The 22,525-nt window shown below is 38.8% G+C and overlaps 2 protein-coding genes across 5 annotated transcripts in view; one reads left to right on the top strand and one right to left on the bottom strand.

The window, feature by feature from the left end:
• TPGS2 (tubulin polyglutamylase complex subunit 2) overlaps positions 1–6,992 on the bottom strand; it is a 58,096-nt gene extending 51,104 nt beyond the window's left edge. Inside the window, exon 1 of the mRNA XM_065935122.1 lies at positions 6,680–6,992. Coding sequence (XP_065791194.1) covers positions 6,680–6,761 — 82 coding nt within the window. The 5' untranslated portion in view covers positions 6,762–6,992. The remainder of the gene's footprint in view (positions 1–6,679) is intronic.
• Positions 6,993–7,157: 165 nt separating this feature from the next.
• Positions 7,158–22,525, top strand: part of KIAA1328 (KIAA1328 ortholog) — a 407,099-nt gene continuing 391,731 nt past the window's right edge. For 2 of the 4 annotated variants that reach the window (XM_065932343.1, XM_065932341.1), the window contains exons 1-4: positions 7,158–7,224; positions 13,536–13,571; positions 14,288–14,430; positions 22,230–22,324. In XM_065932343.1, coding sequence (XP_065788415.1) covers positions 7,167–7,224; positions 13,536–13,571; positions 14,288–14,430; positions 22,230–22,324 — 332 coding nt within the window. In that variant the 5' untranslated portion in view covers positions 7,158–7,166. Of the gene's footprint in view, positions 7,225–7,291; positions 7,462–7,706; positions 8,512–13,535; positions 13,572–14,287; positions 14,431–22,229; positions 22,325–22,525 lie in introns of those variants that run through there. The other 2 variants (XM_065932342.1, XM_065932344.1) reach the window with 2 other exon arrangements.

Raw genomic sequence — 22,525 nt, 5'->3', positions numbered from 1 at the left:
GTATCGTCTGAGACTATTATTGCTGAATTATCTATTTCTCCTTTCAACACTGTCAGTTGTTGCTTCATATATTTTGGACCTTCATAGGTACGTATATGATAATTGTTTTGTTTTCCTGGGCATTGATACTTACTATCATTATGAACTGTCCTCATTTGTTTCAAATAATGAATTTTGTTTTAAAGTTTATTTTATCTGATGTTAGTATAGCCACTCAAGCTCCACTTTGAGTTCGATTTGCATGGTATATTCCCCCCCACACACACATTTTCAGTTTTAACCGGTTTGTGTCTTTAAATACAAAACGTGTCTCTTGTAGACTAGGTATATTTGAAACATGTTTTTGCTTTTCTAAAATCGGATATCAATCTCTGCCTTCTCATTGAAGTGTTCAGTCTGTTTACATTACATGTAACTACTGATGAGGTAGGATTTATTTCTGCCATTATGCTATTTCTTTCTGAGTCCTCACCAGCAATATTTTCAGCATTGCTATAGTCGATTTCTAATTATCAGTCTGTTAATGGGGATTTATTAGACTTTCCTCTATCAAGTTCCTAAAAATGCTTCCAGCTTCCACTCATTTCCCAGTTTCAAAGATGCTTCCACATAGGTATATGTCGCAGGAGAACCCATTTCCAGGCAACAAAATATATACATTAGTTTACTATGCTGCATAACAAACTACCATAAATATAGCAGTGGTTAAAATGGAGGACACTATCCTCTTGATGGCCATCAGCTAGGGGGCTGCTCTCAGCTCCTACAGACTAGTCGCAGCTCCTTGCCATTGGTCCTCTCATAGGATTTCTCACAACATGGCAGCTTAGCTTTTCAAAGTCAGGAGGAAATCCATCTGACTTCTACATTCTCTTTTAGAATGCCCTGCTGATTATGTCAGGCTACCTAGGATAGTGTCCCTTTTACGTCAAAGTTAACTGATTAGGTACTTTAATTACATACACAAAAACCCTTTGCCTTTGTCATATAATGTAACCTAAGCCATGGCATGACATCCCTCCTTCTGACAGGTCCTGCCCATTCTCAAGAGTAAAGGAAGCACTAGGTACAGGTAACACTAAACATCACCATGGACATCAGCAGACGGTCAACACCGAAATCAGATTGATTATATTCTCTGAAGCCAAAGATGGAGAACCTCTATACAGTCAGCAAAAACAAGACTGGGGGCTGGCTGTGGCTCAGACCATGAACTCCTTATTGCAAAATTCAGACTTAAATTGAAGAAAGTAGGGAAAACCACTAGACCATTCAGGTATGACCTAAATCAAATCCCTTAGGATTACATAGTGGAAGTGAGAAATAGATTCAGGGGATTAGATCTGATAGACAGAGTGCCTGAAGAACTATGGATGGAGGTTTGTGACATTGTACAGGAGGCAGGGATCAAGACAATCCCCAAGAAAAAGAAATGTAAAAAGGCAAAATGGTTGTCTGAGGAGTCCTTACAAAGAGCTGTGAAAATAAGAGAAGCAAAAGGCAAAGGAGAAAAAAAAAGATACACCCATTTGAATGCATAGTTCCAAAGAATAGCAAGTAGAGATAAGAAAGCCTTCCTCACTGATCAATGCAGAGAAATAGAGGAAAACAACAGAATGGGAAACACTAGAGATATCTTCAAGAAAATTAGAGATACCAAGGAAATGTTTCATGCAAAGATGGGCTCATTAAAGGACAGAAATGAGATGGACCTAACAGAAGCAGAAGATATTAAGAAGAGGTGGCAAGAATACACAGAAGAACTATAAAAAAAAGATCTTTATGACCCAGATAATCATGATGGTGTGGTCACTCACCTAGAGTCAGACATCTTGGAATGCGAAGTCAAGTGGGCTTTAGGAAGCATCTCTATGAACAAAGCTAGTGGAGGTGATGGAATTCCAGCTGAGCTATTTCAAGTACTAAAAGATGATACTGTAAGTGCTGCACTCAATATGCCAGCAAATTTGGAAAACTCAGCAGTGGCCACAGGGCTGGAAAAGGTCAGTTTTCATTCCAATCCCAAAGAAAGGCAATGCCAAAGAATGCTCAAACTACCACACAATTGCATTCATCTCACATGCTAGCAAAGTAATGCTCAAATTTCTTTAAGCCAGGCTTTAACAGTACATGAACTGTGAACTTCCAGATGTTCAAGCTGGTTTTAGAAAAGCCAGAGGAACCAGAGATCAAATTGCCAACATCCGCTGGATCATCGAGAGAAGCAACAGAGTTCCAGAAAAACATCTATTTCTGCTTTATTGACTAGGCAAAACCCGTTGACTGTGTGATCACAACAAAATGTGGAAAAATTCTTCAAGAGATGGGAATGCCAGACCACCTGATCTGCCTCCTGAGAAACAGGTATGCAAGTCAGGAAGCAACATTTAGAACCAGATATGGAACAATAGATTGGTTCCAAATAGGGAAAGGAGTACGTCAAGGCTGTATCTTGTCACCCTGTTTATTTAACTTATATGCAGAGTACAGCATGAGAAATGCTGGGCTGGATGAAGCACAAGCTGGAATCAGGATTGTTGGGAGAAATATCAATAACCTCAGATATGTAGATGACACCACCCTTATGGCAGAAAGCGAAGATGAATTGAAGAGTCTTTTGATTAAAATTAAAGAGGAGAGTGAAAAAGTTGGCTTAAAACTCAACATTCAGAAAACTAAGATCCTGGCATCTGGTTTCATCACTTCATGGCAAATAGATGAGGAAACAATGGAAACAATGAGAGACTTTCTTTTTCTGGGCTCCAAAATTACTGCAGATAGTGACTGCAGCCATGAAATTAAGACGCTTGCTCCTTGGATGAAAAATTATGACCAACCTAGACAGCATTTGAAAAAGCAGAGTATTACTTTGCCAACAAAGGTCCGTCTAGTCAAAGCTATGGTTTTTCCAGTAGGCATGTATGTATGTGAGAGGTGGACTATATCTGAGCACCGAAGAATTGATGCTTTTGAACGGTGGTGTTGGAGAAGACTCTTGAGAGTCCATTGGACTGCAAGGAGATCCAGCCAGTCAATTGTAAATGAAATCAGTCCTGGATATTCATTGGAAGGACTGATGCTGAAGCTGAAACTCCAATACTTTGGCCACCTGATGGGAAGAAGTGACTCATTTGAAAAGACCCTGATCCTAGGAAAGATTGAAGGCGGGAGGAGAAGAGGACGACAGAGGATGAGATGGTTGGATGGCATTACCAAATCAATGGACATGAGTTTGAGTAAACTCTGGGAGTTGGTGATGGACAGGGAGGCCTGGAGTGCTGCAGTCCATGGGGTCACAAAGAGTCGGACATAACTGAGTGACTGAAACGAACTGAACTGAGAACTGGAGGTCATCTTAGAAATTTGCCCACTAGTTACTCTATAGTTACATCCTTTTAAACATCCTTTTGTCATAACAGAAAATAACTGGTACATCATTCTTAAACTCTCCTCCCACCTTTAGTTTAGTCTTACGTGCATGTATTTATGTATGTTTGTGTGTATTAGTCTGTATGAAAATAATGCTCAGCAGAAGTCTTTTTGCAGAAGGTTCCCCAATCTATATTTGATAAAATCTGTCCTCTAGTAGATTCCTCAGGATGGGTTCATGGGTGGAGAATTTCCTAAGTTCTTTTATTTGACAGACAGTTTGGATAGATATTAAATCCTGGGCTCACGTGTTCTTTCACTGAATTTTCTATACTTGTTCATGTATTTTAATTTTGTTTGGAGTTTAAAGTTTTCTTCTACTTCAGTTCTTTTTTGGGAAGAGTCTTCCTCAGTTGTCTGTCTGACATTTTATTTCCTGATTCCAGCATTAGTTCTCTATGGGTTTTACTTTTCTCTCCTTCATTTTGCAATAGGGTGTCATTTAAGAAGATTTCTAGGTTAGTGACACTAGTTTCTCATTTCTGTTGGTTGTTCCAGCTAGCCTCTTTGGCTAGAATCATTTCTGGGTCTGTTTGCTTGCCATGGATTCTTCTGATGGTGAGAGAGTAGAGCAGAAAAAATTATGGTCTGGTCCTATGGTTTGTTGCTTTTTCTCTTTTTACTCTGTTACTTTGCACATTTGGTATTCTCTGTCTTTAAGCAACACTGAGAGTGTGGTTTTGGATAAAAATGTAGTTGCAGAGTTATTGCATATATTTTTGGAAGGATATTTTTGGGAGGTTGCTTACCATATACCCACCACTGACTTCAGCTGCTTTGCTTTAAATAATCCTCTTAATATATTGTCTCTTCAAACAAGAAAGAAAAGTGAAAACACACAGGCATGTTCGTTTTACCGTGCTTTGCTTTACTGTGCTTCGCAGATATTGCTTTCTTTTATTATTTTACAAATTGAAGATTTGTGGCAACCTTGCATTGTTAGATAATGGTTAGTATTTTTCAGCAATAAAGTATTTTAAAGTTAAGATATGTACATTTTTTAGACATAATGCTATTGCACACTTAATAGAGTGTAAACATAACTTTTATACACAGTGGAAACCAAAAATTTGTGAGACTCACTTTATTAGGATATTCACTCTACTGCAGTGGTCTAGATCCTAATTCCCAACATCTCTGAGGTATGTCTGCAAATGATTTTCGACTTGTGATTACTAACTTGAAATTATTAGGTTTTGACTACATTTATAAATAGACTGCTTACAGGAGGCTACATTTCCTATAAATTTAATTACCAGAGTTGTTTAATTCCTTAGGTAGGTTTTAACTTGTAACTGTTAGCAGTTTGCCAGACATCTGAAATACATAATAGAATATATTAAATGCATCAATGAAATTTAAAATATTTATAGACATTTAACTATTTAGGCCTTTAAATCAAACTGACAGTTTAAGGGACATTTAGTTAGCTTGACTTGAGTAGATTAAACATTTATTAAAAGAAAATAATTTCTTATTTAGAGAAAATTTTCTAGATTTATAAAGATACTAATGAAGTTGAAGCTCCAATACTTTGGCCACCTGATGCAAGGAGACTGAATGCTGGGAAAGACTGAGGGCAGGAGGAGAAGGGCGAGAGAGGATGAGATGGTTGGATGACGTCATCATCTCAACGGACAGGAGTCTGAGCAAACTCTGGGAGACAGTGAAGGACAGGGACCCTGGAATGCTGCAGTCTGTGGGGTCACAAAGAGTCGGACATGACTAAGTGACAGAACAACAACAATGAAGCGTGTCTGTGGTACAGCAAGACCTGCCGAAGTACAGAAGTACAAGAAGCAATAGGGCAGAAGTCTGGGTGAGAATAAGGAGATAAGATATGAGTGGTCTCGGTGATTAGCTCTCTCTTTGCTCTACACTCTAATTTCATTTCTAAAACTTACCGCTTCTCCCAAACACATGAGGATGTTTCACACCTCATTTACTGTTTTAGGCAGCAAAGAATATCAGTTAAGTTCAGTTCAGTCACTCAGTCGTGTCCCACTCTTTGCGACCCCATGAACCGCAGCATGCCAGGCCTCCCTGTCCATCACCAATTCCCGGAGTTTACCCAAACTCATGTCCATTGGGTCAGTGATGCCATCCAACCGAGGAATATAGGGAAGAATAATACAAAGTTCCTAATCTCATGGACTTCAACTACAGAAAAGAGACAAATTAAAACAAACAAATAAATACATAATTTCAAACAGTGGCAAGGCCATGAGGATTAAAAAAAAGTAGGATAAAGGAAGACAGTGATAGGGAACGGTGTTACTGGAACTGTATTCAGGGAAGGCTCCTCCGAGGTTGTGATATTTAACCAGAGATCTGAATGAAGTCAGAGAAAGACATTCAGAGGAAGAGAATTTCAGATGGAAGGTCTAGCAAATTGCAAAAGCCCTGACATGGGAACAAGCTTGGTGGGTTTATGGTACAAGGAGGCGACTGTGACAAAAGCAGAGTGAAAGTAAAGTCAGAAAGACAGCTGAGCGTAAATTATAGGAGACTGGTGGGTCATGACACAAAATCTAGATTTTATTATGAATGCCAAAGGAAGGTATTGAAATGTACTATTTGGCCTGCTTAGACTGCCTTTCTCCTCCTTGGTTATCTGGCTAACTTCCACTTGTCTTTCAAAATCAGCATCATCTCCTGTGGGACATATTATCTCCAAATAATATGAATCGCCTCCTCCTGTGTACTACCTCTTAGCAATAACGAATGACTGAACTGTGTGTGTGTCTCATTTCATTGTAGAGTACCTCTAGCATTTAACGTAGTAGGTAGTAAAGAAAGGTTCCATAAAGGAAAACCACTCATTCAACGGTGCAAACCTTCACTTCTCTGGACCAATTCAGGTGCCATTCACACGGAGGCGCATGGGAACCGGTTGCCCTGGGAGGTCGGCTGCAACATCTCCCCACCTCTCTCTTGCCACCTGAGGCCAAGAAGGCCTCTCAGGACAGCCAGCCTCCCACTGTCAGGGTCCTGCTGTTTCCCCTTAGCATATCTATTCCCGCATCCTTCCTGGGCCCTGTGGTGGGATTTCGGATGGGGTGACCTTTGGGCTTCGCGTCTCTGCATCCACACTCCCGGCAAACGCTTCCATGGCCCTGTCAACGCACCTTCTAAACAACGGGACTTAACAGCCGCGATGTCCACTGGCCTAGACAGTCCAGCTCCCACCGCGCCTCCGTGGCACACCCTTCGTCCCACAGTCGCCCTCACGCCCCCTCGCCCCACTCACCTAGGATGCGAGTGACCCCCAAGGTCAGCTTCTCCAGGTGAGGCTTGCTGCTGCCCAGCAGCGGGGGCGGCGTCTCCTCCATGTCTCGCGTCCCGGCTCCGCGTGCGGCCGGGGAAGGGGAGGGGACTGGGCGGGGGAGCGGGGCGGGCCGGAGGGCCGGACACCGCCCGGGAGGCGAGGCCGTCAAGTTCGCGGCATGCCGGGACTTGTAGTGCTCGGCGCCTGAGAGGGCTACGGGGCGGAGATGAGGGGCCCGGGCTGCTCGGGCGGTAGTAGTCCCCCGCGGAGCTTGTTCCCGCTGCCCCGGCGGGTGCTCCACGCCACGCCGCCGGGACGCAGCGACCCCTCCGGCCGGACCGTCCCGCCCCGCCGGGGCCGGCCGCGCAAGCGGGGGCGGACCTCTGTGTCGTGTGGCCAATCCGGACCGGGCCTGGGGGCCGGGGCGGGGCGGCCCCGGCGCGACGCCCCGAGTGGCGGTTGTTTCAAGATGGCGGACGTGGCGGGCCCCTCCCGCCCGGGCGCGGCGGCGTTCTGGAGCCGGGACTGTATCCTTTGCCCGCCTGACAGGGGGCGCCGGCGCCTTCCCCGGGGCGAGCGGTCGCGAGGGACTCGAAGCGGAGGGGAGAAGTTCGCTGCGGACCCCGGGGGCGGGGCCGTGCTGTCGGACCGCAGGGCAGTCCCCTTGCTTGGGTCTTAGGTGGCAGGGAGCCTCCACTGTTTCTCCAGGCTGGAGTTCTAGACGTGGGCACTCGACCCAAGCTGTTTCCCTGCCCTCCTTGGCGGTGAGCCCCGGAAAGACGGCCTAGAGTCGGGGGTGGAAGGGGCCCTCTGCCTGAGGCGACCTCCGGCCGCCCGGGTCTGTGCGGAGTGAGCTTCTGGAGGAGGGCATGGTGCTGTTTGGTCCAGGATCTTTTCGTCTTGGTTTAGGAGTATCCCTGGCCTGCGCTGTTAGGAGCAAGTCAGGACCTCGTCGGACTTCTAAAGCCTGGCAGTGACGACGTATTTTCATACTTAGATCTTCAGAGAATCGTGGGACTTGTTTTCACACGGACGTGGTCTGGTGATGCTGATGATGGAATCAGATGCGATGCAGATTTTAGGGCCTGGGAGTAGTGTTGGTTTGTATGTAGGTTGCAGGTCGCCGCTAGCAGGGTTGAATCAGTTCTTCGATAGTTTTATGGTAGAGAACGGTGGCGCTTTTACCCTTGGAGTAATGAGATGTGTGACAAAACCCTTCTTTTCCCTGCGTTAGGTACACTTCCAGATTGATCTTTGGCCCTGGTAACTTGCTTCATGTTCCAGGAGAGTTACCTGAAAGGAGGGCATTCAGTGTGTTGGATACCCACAGAGGCAAGCCTTTTTGTCTGTTTGCTAGGATTGGCCATAGCATTGTTAGAGGCATTGCTGTTAACTTCTGAATCATTCTTTGCAGGTTCTACTTAGCTAGTCAGTAAAACTTAAGAAGTTATATTATCAGTTCCCCTTGTTGGATTACTAAGATTAAAGTGTCACGCCTTGAAGAGTGGGGTATTTTTGCATTTCTTGCTGCTGAGCGTTTGCTGTTATGGACTTTCTTAGCATTATTACCATTTGTGTATGAGAGGTTGGTGAGCATCGAGTGAAATCGTGATCCTACACTGTGGATAAAAAGCACACTGATACACTGTGAAAATTAAATATTTTTTTCTTTACCTGTCAGGAGAATATGTGCCTCGGGAGCAACTGGACTGAATTAGAAGTAAGGAAATTGGGATGAGTCTTTCTCGTGAAACATTGCCTCTGCAATGTTAGAATTTTCCGATAGAGATATATGAAGATTATTAACTTACAATGTGCGTCTTCAATGTAATCATTTTCATAACCATCTATGTGGCTTTCGTTATTATTCCTTAACTTTCTGTATAACCAATGCTATTGTGCTGATACAAAATGTATAAGGATATTGTTCTGATGTATAGTAGAATGTATGTGATGTGTGGATAGGGGAGACAGTCGGTTGCAGTGGGTATGATTAAGTTAATAGATGTGTAAACAGAATCTATGCTCTTGGTCTTAGCAGCGTTGTACTCAATTATTTATGTAATCATATTACTCCGTATTTCATATAGATGTTGTATAGCCTTCCTTTTCTCTTAAATTCTCCCTTACTCTGAAAATTAATGTAAAATACTCATCTTTGCAGTGAAAGTGAGGAGTTGAAGTTATTTGGGGGAAATGGTGGTGATTACGTTCTGTAGAAATTCAGATGTTTGAAAGGAATTTCAAGGTTACCAGTATCACCTGTTTACCCTCCCTATTCCACGTAATGACCAATTAATATCCAGCCTTAAATATTTTCATGTTAAATCTCTAGGATTTAAAAGCAATGTCATATATGAATTTGTTACTGAATCTTTGCTAAAAAACATAATTATGAATCATCTGATTTAGTCATGTGTCTTTTGAACTTTTTGTAAAAAAATTTTTATTGGAATGTCTTTTGATCTTGATTTCTTTTCTCATTACACTGATGACTTCCCAGACCACCCCTGAAGCTCTTATAGTTAGAACTTTCAATAGAAAAACGCCAAAAAGTGAATACCTGTAATCTGGTATTCTTTTCACACTATTCAGAGATTTTCAGTGCCTCACCTAAACAATTGGAGAAGTATGATTGAGAGATTTCCCATTCCTAGATATTTCTATCATGTGAGGACAGGTCATCTCTGACTGAAGGTCACCTTTTCATACTGTTGTTTTTATGAGTTGTGTATCTCCTGCACAGTATGATTCAGCAGTGCTGTTTTGCACAAGGTATTTCTTTATACCCAATGTGTAAACAGTGATATGCCATGTTGTCATTTTATGGCTTAAATCTACAAGTGAAATAAACCCACTTTGGCTATAAACTGCTTTCCTTCTTCATTATAGCCCTTGGTAATATCAAAAGAAATTAATATTTCTGCAGTATCTAAATTTGATTGCTGAAGTGCACTTAAGTGTATTATCTTTAGCAGTATTATGAACTTGATATTAACAAATATGATAAAAAAAGAAAAAAAAATGTGAACTATAAAGGACCTGGTCAAAGCATTGCAGTAGCAATAATCTCTGCCATTGAGTTTTCAATTAAATAGAGACTTTATGTTGATGTTAAAATAATATCAGTTCAGTTCAGTTGCTCAATTGTGTCCGACTCTTTGCGACCCCATGGACTGCAGCACGCCAGGCCTCCCTGTCTGTCACCAACTCCCGGAGTTTGCTCAAGCTCATGTCAATTGAATTGGTGATGTCATCCAACCATCTCATCCTGTGTCGTCCCCTTCTCCTTCCGCCTTCAATCTTTCCCAGCATCAGGGTCATTTCAAATGAGTCAGTTCTTCGCATCAGGTGGCCAACGTATTGGAGTTTCAGCTTCAGCATCAGTCCTTCCAAAGAATATTCAGGACTGATTTCCTTTAGGATGGACTGGTTGGATCTCCTTGCTGTCCAAAGGACTCTCAAGAGTCTTCTCCAACACCATAGTTCAAAAGCATCAATGCTTCAGCACTCAACTTTCTTTATAGTACAACTCTCATATCCATACATGACTGCTGGAAAAACCATGTATGTCAGGAAAATCATTATGGTTAGTAATGATGATACACATATTGCTGATAAGTGATTCACACTCACAAGGTTATCGCAGAATGGGAAGTGCCAAGTTTATTTTCTTCACATCCTGTTGCTCTAGAATAGGTATATTTATTTCTCCCTACCACTTCTGGCTTGGGTTTCTGCTTGCCACTTTAATTTCAGAAGCTTGGGTGTTAAAGACTCTTTATAACTTGCTGTACTTATCCTATTGAGGCACTTCCAGATGAACCAAGTGGGACTAAGGTGACAGAGAACACAATAAGAGGTCCAAATTGTGTCTCTTTAACTTTCCCATGAAATATACATTTGTTGGGAATTGGTATTTGAAGAGGGTAAATATTTGGGTTCTCAAAAGTAATGAGGTGAAGACAGATTACAAACAATTAGAAAGTATAGGTTGGATGAAGGCAATTTCAAATATTTTGTCTTATTTATAAAAACATTTTTTAAAGTCAGTTTATTTAGTGGTCTTATATTTGAAAAAGAAATTTGGTGTGGGTGTAACTAGTGGGGTTTATGTGCATATTTTGCATAGGACAAAGAGAGAAAGACAGCATTGAGAGTTGTTGGACAGTGCCTCATGAGATTAAAGAAATACCAATTTAATTCATTCCTAGATGGTTTACTATGATCCAGGCATTCTTTGATCTTAGAGATACAACATTGAACAAAACAATGCAGATTTTCACTGGCTTCGTGCTTGTGAAATGTTCATGTTAGTGAAATGAAATTAGTTCATGAATAAGTAAGATAATATTATATGATTATGGGTGCTATGGAGAAAAAGCAGAAAGAGGGTAGCTGTTAATGTCATGGGGGTCTTTTGTGTTTTGATAACTGTTGCTTTGTAGTGTTTTGAAACCAGGAATTGTGATGCCTCCAGCTTTGTTCTTTGTCAAGATTGCTTTGATTAATTAAGGTCTTTTGTGGCTCCATCCAAATTTTAGGATTGCTTATTTTACAATATTTCTGTGAAAAATGACTTTGGAATTTTGCTTTGAATCTGTACATTGCTTTATGGACATTTTAGCAATATTCTTTTAATTCATGAACATGAATTTCTTTCATTTTTCTTCAGTTTCTTTCGTCAGTGTCTTATACTTTTCAGTGTACAGGTTTCTTACCTCTTTTTTTAAATTTTCTAGATTTTTTACTCTTTTTTTGATGCAATTTTAAATTGGATTTTTTCCTCCTAATTTGTCTTCCTGATGGTTATTCTTGTATAGATTTTTATTTATTGATTTTGTATTCTGCAACTTCTGTTTATCAGCAATCTGAATGTGATTATTCTAACAGTTTTTCAGTAGAATCTTTAGTGTTTTCTATATGTAATATCATGTCATCTGCAAATGCATGTTTGTCAAAGGCTTCTATAGTTTGTTTTTCTTAAAGAAATAGGAAGCAAAGTTATTAGCTTAGAGTAAAGATGGGGGAAATGGTATCAGGTTTGAGGAGGAAAGAGAAAGTATAAAATATTTGATGAGCTTCTGAGTCGAGCAGACTCCTTTGTGGATGATCTAGAGAAGTGTAGTATGTTTCCCAGGACTCAGTTATGTCAGTCTTTCCATAGGTCATCCTTGGAGATGGAGAATATTCTTGCAAATTCATCCCTATTTTATATTTTAACTGAGGACTCTGTCATATGGAGCATGTTCTGAGTCATCTTGAAATTTTTCCCCTCTGTACTTTTTCCCATGTGTGTATTTCCAACAGCAAATAACTAAACAGTAACTGAGGAGTCCCAGAGGATGTAAAAAATGAATCTGCTGCTAAAGAGTCTGCACAATTTCAGCTTGTAAAGCTTTTGTTTTGGATTGGGTGTCAATGAATTTAGAAATGCTCCACTCTAGTCAGTATTAGTTACAGTCAATTTCCTTGGACTAGTAGGTCTAATTTTTTGTTTGTTTACTTGTCTTATATGCCTCCTGAAATTTTCTGTGCTCATCCCTGATGTCTGAGGAAGTTTAAAGTTTTTAGAGGCACTAGTTACCAGCCAAAGTCTTGAAGCTGTGACAGTGCATATGCTGCTGAGGAGTTCTGAACCACCTAGCAGGTCAGACAGTAAGCACCACCATTGTGTTCCTTAATTTCCTTCGGGATTCTAGGCATTTCCAGTCAACATTCCTTGAAAAGATTCCATTTCTAGAATTGGTTCTAAACTGAAATATATTGGCTTTCTACCATGTTTTATTCACTGTTTTATTCCTGTCTGCTCCTAGGAGGAAATAGTTAATATTTGATTTGTCTACAAATTTTGGAAAACACAGTATTTCATAAAGTAACACAAAACTTTGGACTTTTCTATGTCATTTGAAAAATAATTGTTTAGACACCTGCTTCCTGTATGTGTAATAGAAGGTTATCAAATAGTAGACATACCTGGATTTAAATCTAGTTCTGAATAGCATTTTATTTATGAAAAGTAAACTTTATTATATTGGTTCCCTTTCTGTCTCAGTGTTTGGCTCAGCTGGTTAAGAATCCACCTGCATTGCAGGAGACCTGGGTTCGATCCCTGGGTTGGGAAGATCCCCTGGAGAAGGGAATAGCTACCCACTCCAGTATTCTGGCCTGAAGAATTTCATAGACTGTATAGTCCATGGGGTCGCAAAGAGCTGGACACGACTGAGCAACTTTCACTTTCACCCTTTCAAAATTTCTCCTTTTAAAATTCGAAATAGTTCTTTTTGTCTTAAATTTCTTCCACTTGTTAAATAGTAGGGCTTCTTGAGACATTTCATGAATGTACTGTGGAAGAATAAAGAATATTTTTGTGTTTGTATAATTGAGCTGCCCTTAAACAGTATTTGTTCTTCAAAGCTAAAACTCATTTTGAAATTACGTATTCATGCCTCAGATAACTTGTCAGTTCACCAAAGATGAGCATGATGGAGCATTTAACTCCTTGTTTACAAAAGGAAAGAAATTGAAAGGAAACTACAGCAGAATTTATAGTGCTGGGTATGTCATTTGGGAATAAGCATGGATAAAACTTTAATGGAACAAGGCATTTCAGCATTTTTACAAAGCAGATAGTTGTGAATATATAAAGATGAATTTTAAAAGATTATTAATTTTGCTACATTTATTTTAATTACATTACTTCCTAGTTTTGTTTTTAAAAGCTAGTTACAAACTTCTAGCTCAAAAGAAATCGCAAATTACAGCAGAAGTACAGAACAACAGCATTTGGATGTTGGATAATCTTTTCTAGTATTTTCCTTTATGTCTTCCTGCATAGTTTCTGATGAAGAACAATCAGTAGTGTATGTTCCAGGTATGATTTTCTATATTAATTTGGTAAACTTCTTTGCTTCTTAAGAGTTAGAAGAAAATAAAACATTAGGACAACTTTGTAGGTGTAAGTAGATGCAGAACAGTTCATCAGAACCTAGTTTTTTTTTCTTTTTTTAATATTTGGTGTGACCCCACTAAGATTTGAAATGTTGCCTTATTTTAGGGTCTGACTGGCAAGTCAGCTTTTGATGAATTTATAGAATACTTCGTTCATGGATTAGCAGATTCTTTTGTTACTTTTCATGTTCAAATAGTAGTCTAAATTTTATATTTCAAAGAAAATGTATAAACTTCATGATGTAGGGTTTATGTAACAGACTTTAAAGTTTACTGGTTGTTATGAGATGAGTTGTAAAACTGAACCATTGGAGGCACATCTAATTATGTGAAAATTCAGATTTTTAGTTTCCAATAAGTTAAGGTACATATGGCATGTTGTAGTTTATTGGTTTTAATGTGATTTACAAATATTCACATCCCCTTTAAAAAATATTTCAGTTGAATCTCTAGTGCATTCACAACACAGTCTTTTCATGAGTTGTTATTTAGTACCAGTGCCTTAAAATTAAATTTATAAAGAGGTTTGCCCATCAGGTGCCATACAGTAGAGGGTATCAAGGAAAAGGTTGCTAGGGGGAGGGTTTAAAAGAATGAAAAGATATAATTTTGAAATCTTGTTTTGATGGAAATCCTTAGGAATTTCTACAGAAGGAAATATCAGGTCAAGACACAAGATGCTGAATCCAAAAGCTGATGTTAAAGTCAAGACCTCCAGGGTGACTGCTACTCCAGTCTCCATGGAGTCTTTAAAAGGTGCAGGAGATTCAGTTGATGAACAGGTCAGTAATTTCTTTTTTTCTGTTTTTTTTTTTTCCCCTTATTCTCCAGTCTTTATAAACACTGGCCAATGAGTCATTTTTCTGTGCTGGCCAATAACTGATAGGTCAGTGTGGAAGAGTCCTTGAAAGAACATTAGATGATCTACAAGTATTTTGAAAAGATACAGAGGATTCAGGGATGCTTTATTAATATTTAGTATGAATATAAAGTATATATATTACTCAAAGCTTTTGTTACAGAATGTCCAGGCTTACTTTAAGCCTTAGTTAAGAAACGTTTATTGTTTTCATAAGTTTCAGAAAACTTACATCCTGATCTGTGTGGTGTTAGTAAATCAAATCGACAGCAGTTTTTAAAATTGTATTAGGTATTCTTTATGATTTTTGTTCATGTAAATATGTTAGTTGATAAATAATCCTTTGCATATAAGAAAATGCTTTGTTAAATTTAGCCTATATTATTATTATTGTTTCCTTCACTTGTCAAATACTATCATGAAGACTTTATTTTTATCGCTCAGTCATTTATTTCTCCCTTGTCTGTCTTTGCCTCTCTAACAGTGTCTCTACATTCCTTTGGTACGTGCCCTGTCTAGTTCGTTTATTTTACTTTGCATGTGTGCTAAGTCACTTCAGTCGTGTCCGACTCTTTGCAACCCTATGGACTGTAGCCTGCCAGGCTCCTCTGTCCATGGGATTCTCCATCCAAGAATACACGAGTAGGTTGCCATTTCCTTCCCTGTTATTTTACTTTATATTTTGTCTCCTCAACCAGAGGTTAAGTCCGGGCTTGACAGTCTATGAGTTATAGGCTTCTGCTTTTACCTGTTTTGTGAGTCAAGTGTTACTGGAACACAACCATTCTCTTAACATTCTTTTAATGTCATCTTACTGCTGCTTTCGTGTTACAGTGTCAGAGGTGCTGTAAAGATGTATGCCTACAAAGCCAAAGTCATTTACTATTGAACTCTTTATAAAAAAATATTTTTCAAAAAAGAAATGTTTTTCAATACTTGGTTTATGTTCTTGAGGAAATGTTCAGTGTCTAGTTTTGTTACTTGATACTCTTGACCCTTGAACAACACAGGTGTTAGGGGTGTTGAACCCCATGCAGTCAAATATCTGCATATAATTTTTGACTCCTCCAAAACTTCTCTAGTAACTTACTGTTGAATGAAAGCTTTGCTGATAACATAGTTTACACATATTTTGAGTGTTATATGTATATATACATGTATTTTACATATTCATGACATGCCTAACTTTTTCCTTAATTTACTTTTATATATTTCTTTAGGGTGTGTGGTTCATTTGCAAATTTTTTCAAATTGTCTTAAATCTCCAACAAGTTTTCCAGTGTATTTATTGAAAAAAATCTGCTTATAAGTAGACCTGTGCAGTTCAGACTCACGTTGTTAAGGGTCAACTTAATACGTTGGGTCAACGTATCACGTTTAGTTATCTACAGGATTTAACTGTGATTAGCTCAAATCTTGCATGGGCTTCCCAGGTGGCTCAGTGGATAAAGAATCCGCCTACCAATTTTGAACTGTGGTGTTGGAGAAGACTCTTGAGAGTCCCTTGGGCTGCAAGGAGATCCAACCAGTCCATCCTAAAGGAGATCAGTCCTGGGTGTTCATTGGAAGGACTGATGCTGAAGCTGAAACTCCAATACTTTGTCCATCTCATGCGAAGAGTTGACTCATTGGAAAAGACCCTGATGCTGGGAGGGATTGGGGGCAGGAGGAGAAGGGGACGATAGAGGATGAGATGGCTGAATGGCATCACCGACTTGATGGACATGAGTTTGGGTAAACTCCAGGAGTTGATGATGGACAGGGAGGCCTGGCGTGCTGCGATTCATGGGGTCACAAAGAGTCAGACACGACTGAGCAACTGAACTGAATCAATGCATGAGATGCAGGAGATGTGGGTTCAGTCCCTGGGTTGGGAAGATTCACTGGAGGAGGAACTGGCAACCCACTTCATTATTCTTGCCTGGAAAATCTCATAAACAGAGGAGCCTGGCAGACTGCAGTCCATGGTGTCGCAAGGACATGACTGAGCTCAAAAGGCCTGTTATGTTGCTTATGTCCCCAGTATATCCACTTCACAAAAGCTGTTCCCCATTAATCTCAGCTGCTGACAACTGCTAACCTGCTTTTAATCCCTAAATATTTGTCTGTTCTGAATATTTCATATAAATGAAATAATGTACTTTATGATCTTTTGTGACTGTCTTTCACTTCAAGGTTCATCTATATTGTATCATGAATCATTGCTTCATTCCTTTCTATGGCTCAGTGCATGTTTTGTTTAACCAACCAGTTGAAGGACGTTTGGATTGTTACACTTTTTGGCTAATATGAATATGCTCCATCAGCATTCATGCACAGATTTTTGTATGGATTTCTGTTTTCGATTTTCTTGGGTATATATCTAGAAGTAGAATTGCTGGGGCATGTAGTAATTCTGTTTAAGCTTTTGATGTACTGCCAAAGTAGCTATACTGTTTTACATTCTACTAGCAATGTATGAGGATTCTAAGATTCTCCACATTCTCACCAATGCTTTATATCCATTTTTTTTTTGTTTATAATTGTAGTAAATTTGAAGTGGTATCTCATGGCTTTGATTTGTATTTTCCTAATGGCCAGTAGTGGACTTCCCTGGTAGCTCAGATGGTAAATAATCCACCTGCAATGCAAGAGACCCAGGTTCGATCCCTGGGTGGGAAAGATCCCCTGGAGAAGGGAATGGCAACCCACTCCAGTATTCTTGCATGGAGAATTCCATGGACACAGGAGCCTGGCGAGCTACAGTCCATGGGGTTGCAAAGAGTCGGACACAGCTGAGTGACTAAACACACACACACATGCCAGTAATGATCATCTGTTTATGTGCTTTTTGGCCATTTGTATATGTTCTTCACAGAAATGTCTGTTCAGATCTTTTTCAGTTTGAGTTATTTGTCTTCTTATTGATGAGTTGTAAGAGTTATTTATAAATTCCACCTCTGAGTCTCTTATCAGATACATTATTTGCAAATATTTTCTCCCATTCTGTGGGTTGTTTTTTTCACTTTTTTATTGGTGTCCTTTGAAGCTTAAACGTTTTAAATTTTGATGAAGTTCAACTTACCAATGTTTTTCTTTTATTGCCTGTGCTTTGCTGTCATGTCTAAGAAATCATTACCTAAACCAAGTTCTCAAAGATTTATACCAATATCTAAGAGCTTTGTACTTTTAGATGTTACATCTAAACTTTGATCCATTTTGATTTAATTTCTGTAGATGGTGTGGGTAGTGACCCAGCTTTATTCTTTTGCATGTGAATGTCCTCTTGTCCCAGTATCATTTGTTGCAAAGACTATTCTTTGTCTTGCCACTCTTGTTGAAAAATATTTTAATCGTAAATGTAAGTGTTTATTTCTGTAATCTCAGTTCTATTCCATTGATCTGTATTTCTGTTTTAATGCCAATACCACTCTGTTTTAATATATTGTAGCTTGGCAGAAGTCTTGGAATCAGAAAGTGTAAATAGTCCAAGTTCTTCTTTTTCAAGGTTGTTTTGGCTATAATGGGTCCTTTGCATTTCCATAGGAATTATGGAATCAGCTTGCCAGTTTCTGCAGAAAGTCAACTTGGGATTTCGGTAGCAATTGTGTTGAATCTTTTTTAAAAAAAGTTGAAAAATACAGTTGATTTACAATAATGTGTTAGTTTCAGGTATACATCAAAGTGATTCAGTTTTATATATACGTGTTTATAATTATGTATGTGTGTATATATATATACATATATTTTCTTTTTAGATTCTTTTCCCTTATAGATTATTGTAAAATATTGAGTCTAGTTCCCTGTGCTATACAGTAGGTCCTTATTGGTTATCTGTTTTATATATAATACTCTGTATATGTTAATCCCATAAATTAAGTGATTGGGAATCTTTTTTTTTATTTTAATTTTTTATACAACTTTAAAGGTTACTTTCCATTTACAGTTATTACAAAATATTGTCTGTTTTCCCCATATTGTACAGTACATCCTTGAGCCTTACACCCCATAGTTTGTATCTCCTACTCTGCTACCCCTACCTTGTGTTAAATCTTTAGATCAATTTGGCAGTACTCTCAGCTTCATAATATTGTCTTCTAGACCTTGAATATGGTGTGTAAATTGTCTATTTATTTAGATCTTTAATTTTTTCCAGTGATGTTTTGTTGTTTTCAGTGTACATGCCAAATTTATTTTCAAGTTTTAAGTATTTTATACTTTGTGATGCTACTGTTAATGAAATCGTTTTCTTAATTTCATTTTTGGATTTTTGACTGCTAGAAACATAGTTGATTTTTTATCCTGTAACCTTTCTAAATTCATTTATTAGTTCTAATCTAATAGCTTTTTGGTGATTTTCTTACAATTTCTTATATACAAGATTATGCCATCTGTGAATAGAGATAGTTTTACATTTGCCTTTTCAGTTTGGATTCCTTTTATTTCAGTTGTCTCGTAAAGAGATTTACAAATGTGACAAACCTTATTCCAAATCGTTTTTTCACACTGATAGTCTTTTGGTTCAGTACTGATTATTGAGGGAACCATTCATTTCTGCATTGAATTGCCATGATGCTATTATAAATCAAGGAGAGACTTGAGATTTCACTATGCCTGGCATCTGTGAGAGGAGAGGGAAGGAAAGATTGACAGGGAAGAGCCTCAGACTTCCTTGCAGTCTGAGATAACATATGAGAGCTGTATTATTCTTCCCTTATTATAGCATAGCATCTTATTTGGTAATCTCTAATTTTGTGTTTATCATTCTGTTGTTTCTCTTTATCAGGGGTTGACAAACTATTTCTGTAAAAGGCCAGATGGTAAATGTTTAGCCTTTGTGAGACACATGGCCTCTGTCTTAATTATTTAATTCTGCCATGATAGTGTGGAAAGTGCCATATGTATGTCAGTGTATAAATGAATATGCATGGCTATGTTTTAATAAACTTTTTTTCCAAAAATAAGCTTTGAGCCAGATTTAGCTTGCAGTCGTAGTTTATCAACTGCTGTCCTATAATGGTGTAAACACATATTTGTTTTTCAAACAGTGGTGGTGGTCTAATCACTAAGTTGTGTCCACCTCTTGCAACCCTGATGGACTATGGCCCACCAGGCTCCTCTGTCCATGGGATTTTCCAGGCGAGAATACTGGAGTGAGTTGCCATTTCCTTCTCCAGGGGATCTTTCCCAATCCAGGGATTGAACCCACGTCTCCTGCATTGCAGGAGGTCTCTTCTCAGCCACCAGGGAATCCCATAGTTTTAAGTATATTTCCAACTTTTTATGAACGTTCTCATATCGTATTGTCTGAGTTTTTTTTTTGTTCAGTATTATGTTTCTGAGGTTTATTTATGCTGCATGTTGTCATATTTAGTTTCTTTTCACTGATATTTCAGTCAGGGTTTACTCAGTTATTTCAACTGAGAGTATGTTTAGTATATAAAAACTTGTTAAACTGGTGCTGGAGAACTGAAAGGCAAAAAGGGCCACACTAATTTATCATGTACGTAATAACGGCAAGACACAACCACCATCTCTAGAGTTGGGAAAGCGGAACAAATCAGAATTGTTAAAACCTAGAAACTTGGAGGAGGGGCCACTTAGAGCTGAAACTTTGACCTCTGATGATGGGGAACTAGCCTAAGGGGTATTACTGTCTCCAAGGAGACATGACAAAGGCTGATTCTGTGAGGCCTGGAAGAATCACCAACTGGAATGGGTTGTTCTTGCCAGGGTGAGGATCTCTGGCAGGGCCAACAATGAGAGAGACAGAAAGCAATAGGAAGGAATGTGTCCTTTCTTCCTCTCAGAGCCTCTCCTCCTCCCTATTGGTAGAGCTTCATAGAGAACGGGCTTCCCTGGTGGCTCAGATGGTAAAGAATCCGCCAGCAATGTGGGAGACCTGTGTTCAGTCCCTGGGTTGGCAAGATCCCCTGGAGGAGGGCTTGGCAACCCACTCCAGTATTCTTGCCTGGAGATTTCCCATGGACTGGAAAGCCTGGCGGACTGTAAGTCCTTGGGCTCACAAAGAGCTGGACATGACTGAGCGACTAAGCACAGCATAATAGAGAATGATGTGGCAAAGGAGAATTGAGGTTTCCAGAGCCTCAGCCTCACAAAGCAAAGCAGGGTAGGGTGGGTTTGAAGATGGATTAATGTCAACTAACAATCAGTAGCTGCAGAATTCCATTGTATAAACATACCACAGTTTAACTCTGGTTGGCAAACATATGTATTTTCAGGTTTTTGCCTGAACACAATGCTGCTGAAGTTCTTGCCTATTTGCAAGAGTTTCTCTTTTTTGTTTACTGAAATCTCTTAATGGGTTATCAGCGATTTTTCCCTTTGCCAAATCCAGTGACTCCTTTTAATATTCTGTTTTTTGATTATTACCACTGTTAACCCCACATTCTTCTTAAAACTTTTTTCTCCTGCAATATTGTATTCTTCTGATCCTCCTTTTGTCTTTTTAGTTACCAGTTTTATTTTCTTGGATTAGGAGTTGATTTTTTAAAACTAGTATTTTTTTCTTAATTTTAAGGGAAATTTTAAAACATAGAAAAATATAAAGAAAATAATAAAAATCTAAACATTATGGATAGCAGCATATGGCTGAATTTTAAATTTTTATGTTTTTCTCTGACTTGAGATCCAGACCCACATTTCCAGCTTCCTGCCTAAACATTTCCTCATGAATGTCCTCCTGGCATCTCAAACTGACCATATCTAAAATCTAAAACCAAATTCATTTAATTTTTTTTTTTTTTTTTTTACCATATCTTGTTTCCCATTTCCTTTTTCTCCCTTATCTTTCCCATCTTTGGCTAACAGTGCTTCCAGGATTCATTTTAGGGGTCTTGGATTATTCTTGGCCACATGAAGCCACAAAAAATTGGACTGATTTACTTTGTGGTTGCATAACTGCCAACGCCAAAGATTACTTTTTTAAACATATTCCTTTTATGTGTTACCTGCAGGTACCTTGTGAATTCCTAGATTTCATGGCTTTAAAGACCCCTCTTTGATGTTCATGTACTAGGAGAACTTTTTATAGTATAAGAGGTAGGATAGTACAGTGGGTAAGAACATAGACTGTGGAATCAATGCTTGAATCTCAATTTTGCTACTTAACTGCTATATTCCTAGGCAAATATGTACCCTCACTATAGAATAGGAATAATATCTACCTAATAGCATTGTGATAAAAATGAAATGTATTAATAAGCATAAAATACTTAGAATATTCCTAATAATACTAGATATAATTTTACCTAGTATTACTATTACTCTTTGATCTAATACCCTTTGGAATGAACCTTGGGATATATTGAGAGCTTAGAGACTGGTGTCTCTGCTGCCAGCCTTAGTGTACCTTCAAGCAGCCATGGGACTGTGGTATCAGAAGGGATCTCAGTATCTTCCATTAGGTGTTTGTTTCTGTGACATTCACCAAGGGAAAGTTGTTTCCTTATTATTTCCTAATACTTAAGCAGGCACATTTGTGCCTGTGAGTTCTTACTCTCTGCTTTTCCTGTGTAAATTTCATGATGTCCCCTGGTGGACAGCCGTTCCTTAACCTGTTTGAGCTCACAGGAGGTTTAAATGAAATAGATAGTCTTCTAACAAATAAAAGAGATCCAAGAAATTTCATCTCCTGTGCTAATTTTAAGAAATTTCTTGAAAAGTCTTGAAAATTGTTTTTTGTGAAAGTTAATCAGAATGATTTTTGTTTGTTTGTTTTAGAGTTTCTGCAGGGGAGAAATAAAGAGTGCATCACTGAAGGATTTGTGTCTTGAAGACAAAAGACGCATTGCAAACTTAATTAAAGAACTGGCCAGGTGAGACAAAGCCTTATATGAAGTGTATTATTATGTGAGAGAGAATATTTTTTTGAAAATAGAAAATTAAAAATATGTTCTGATGTCATCCTGTCATTGGTCTTATGGGAAGAAAGACTTTTAGAAAAAATAATATTCTGTGGTGCCAAAAAGAAAAGTAGAACACACACACACACACAAACATAAAATGGAAAAGAAATA

Source organism: Muntiacus reevesi, chromosome 4 (assembly GCF_963930625.1).
Source record: "Muntiacus reevesi chromosome 4, mMunRee1.1, whole genome shotgun sequence".
Taxonomy (NCBI): Eukaryota; Metazoa; Chordata; class Mammalia; order Artiodactyla; family Cervidae; genus Muntiacus; species Muntiacus reevesi.
Note: the sequence above shows the minus strand (reverse complement) of the source record. Positions and strands in the feature narration are given on the sequence as shown.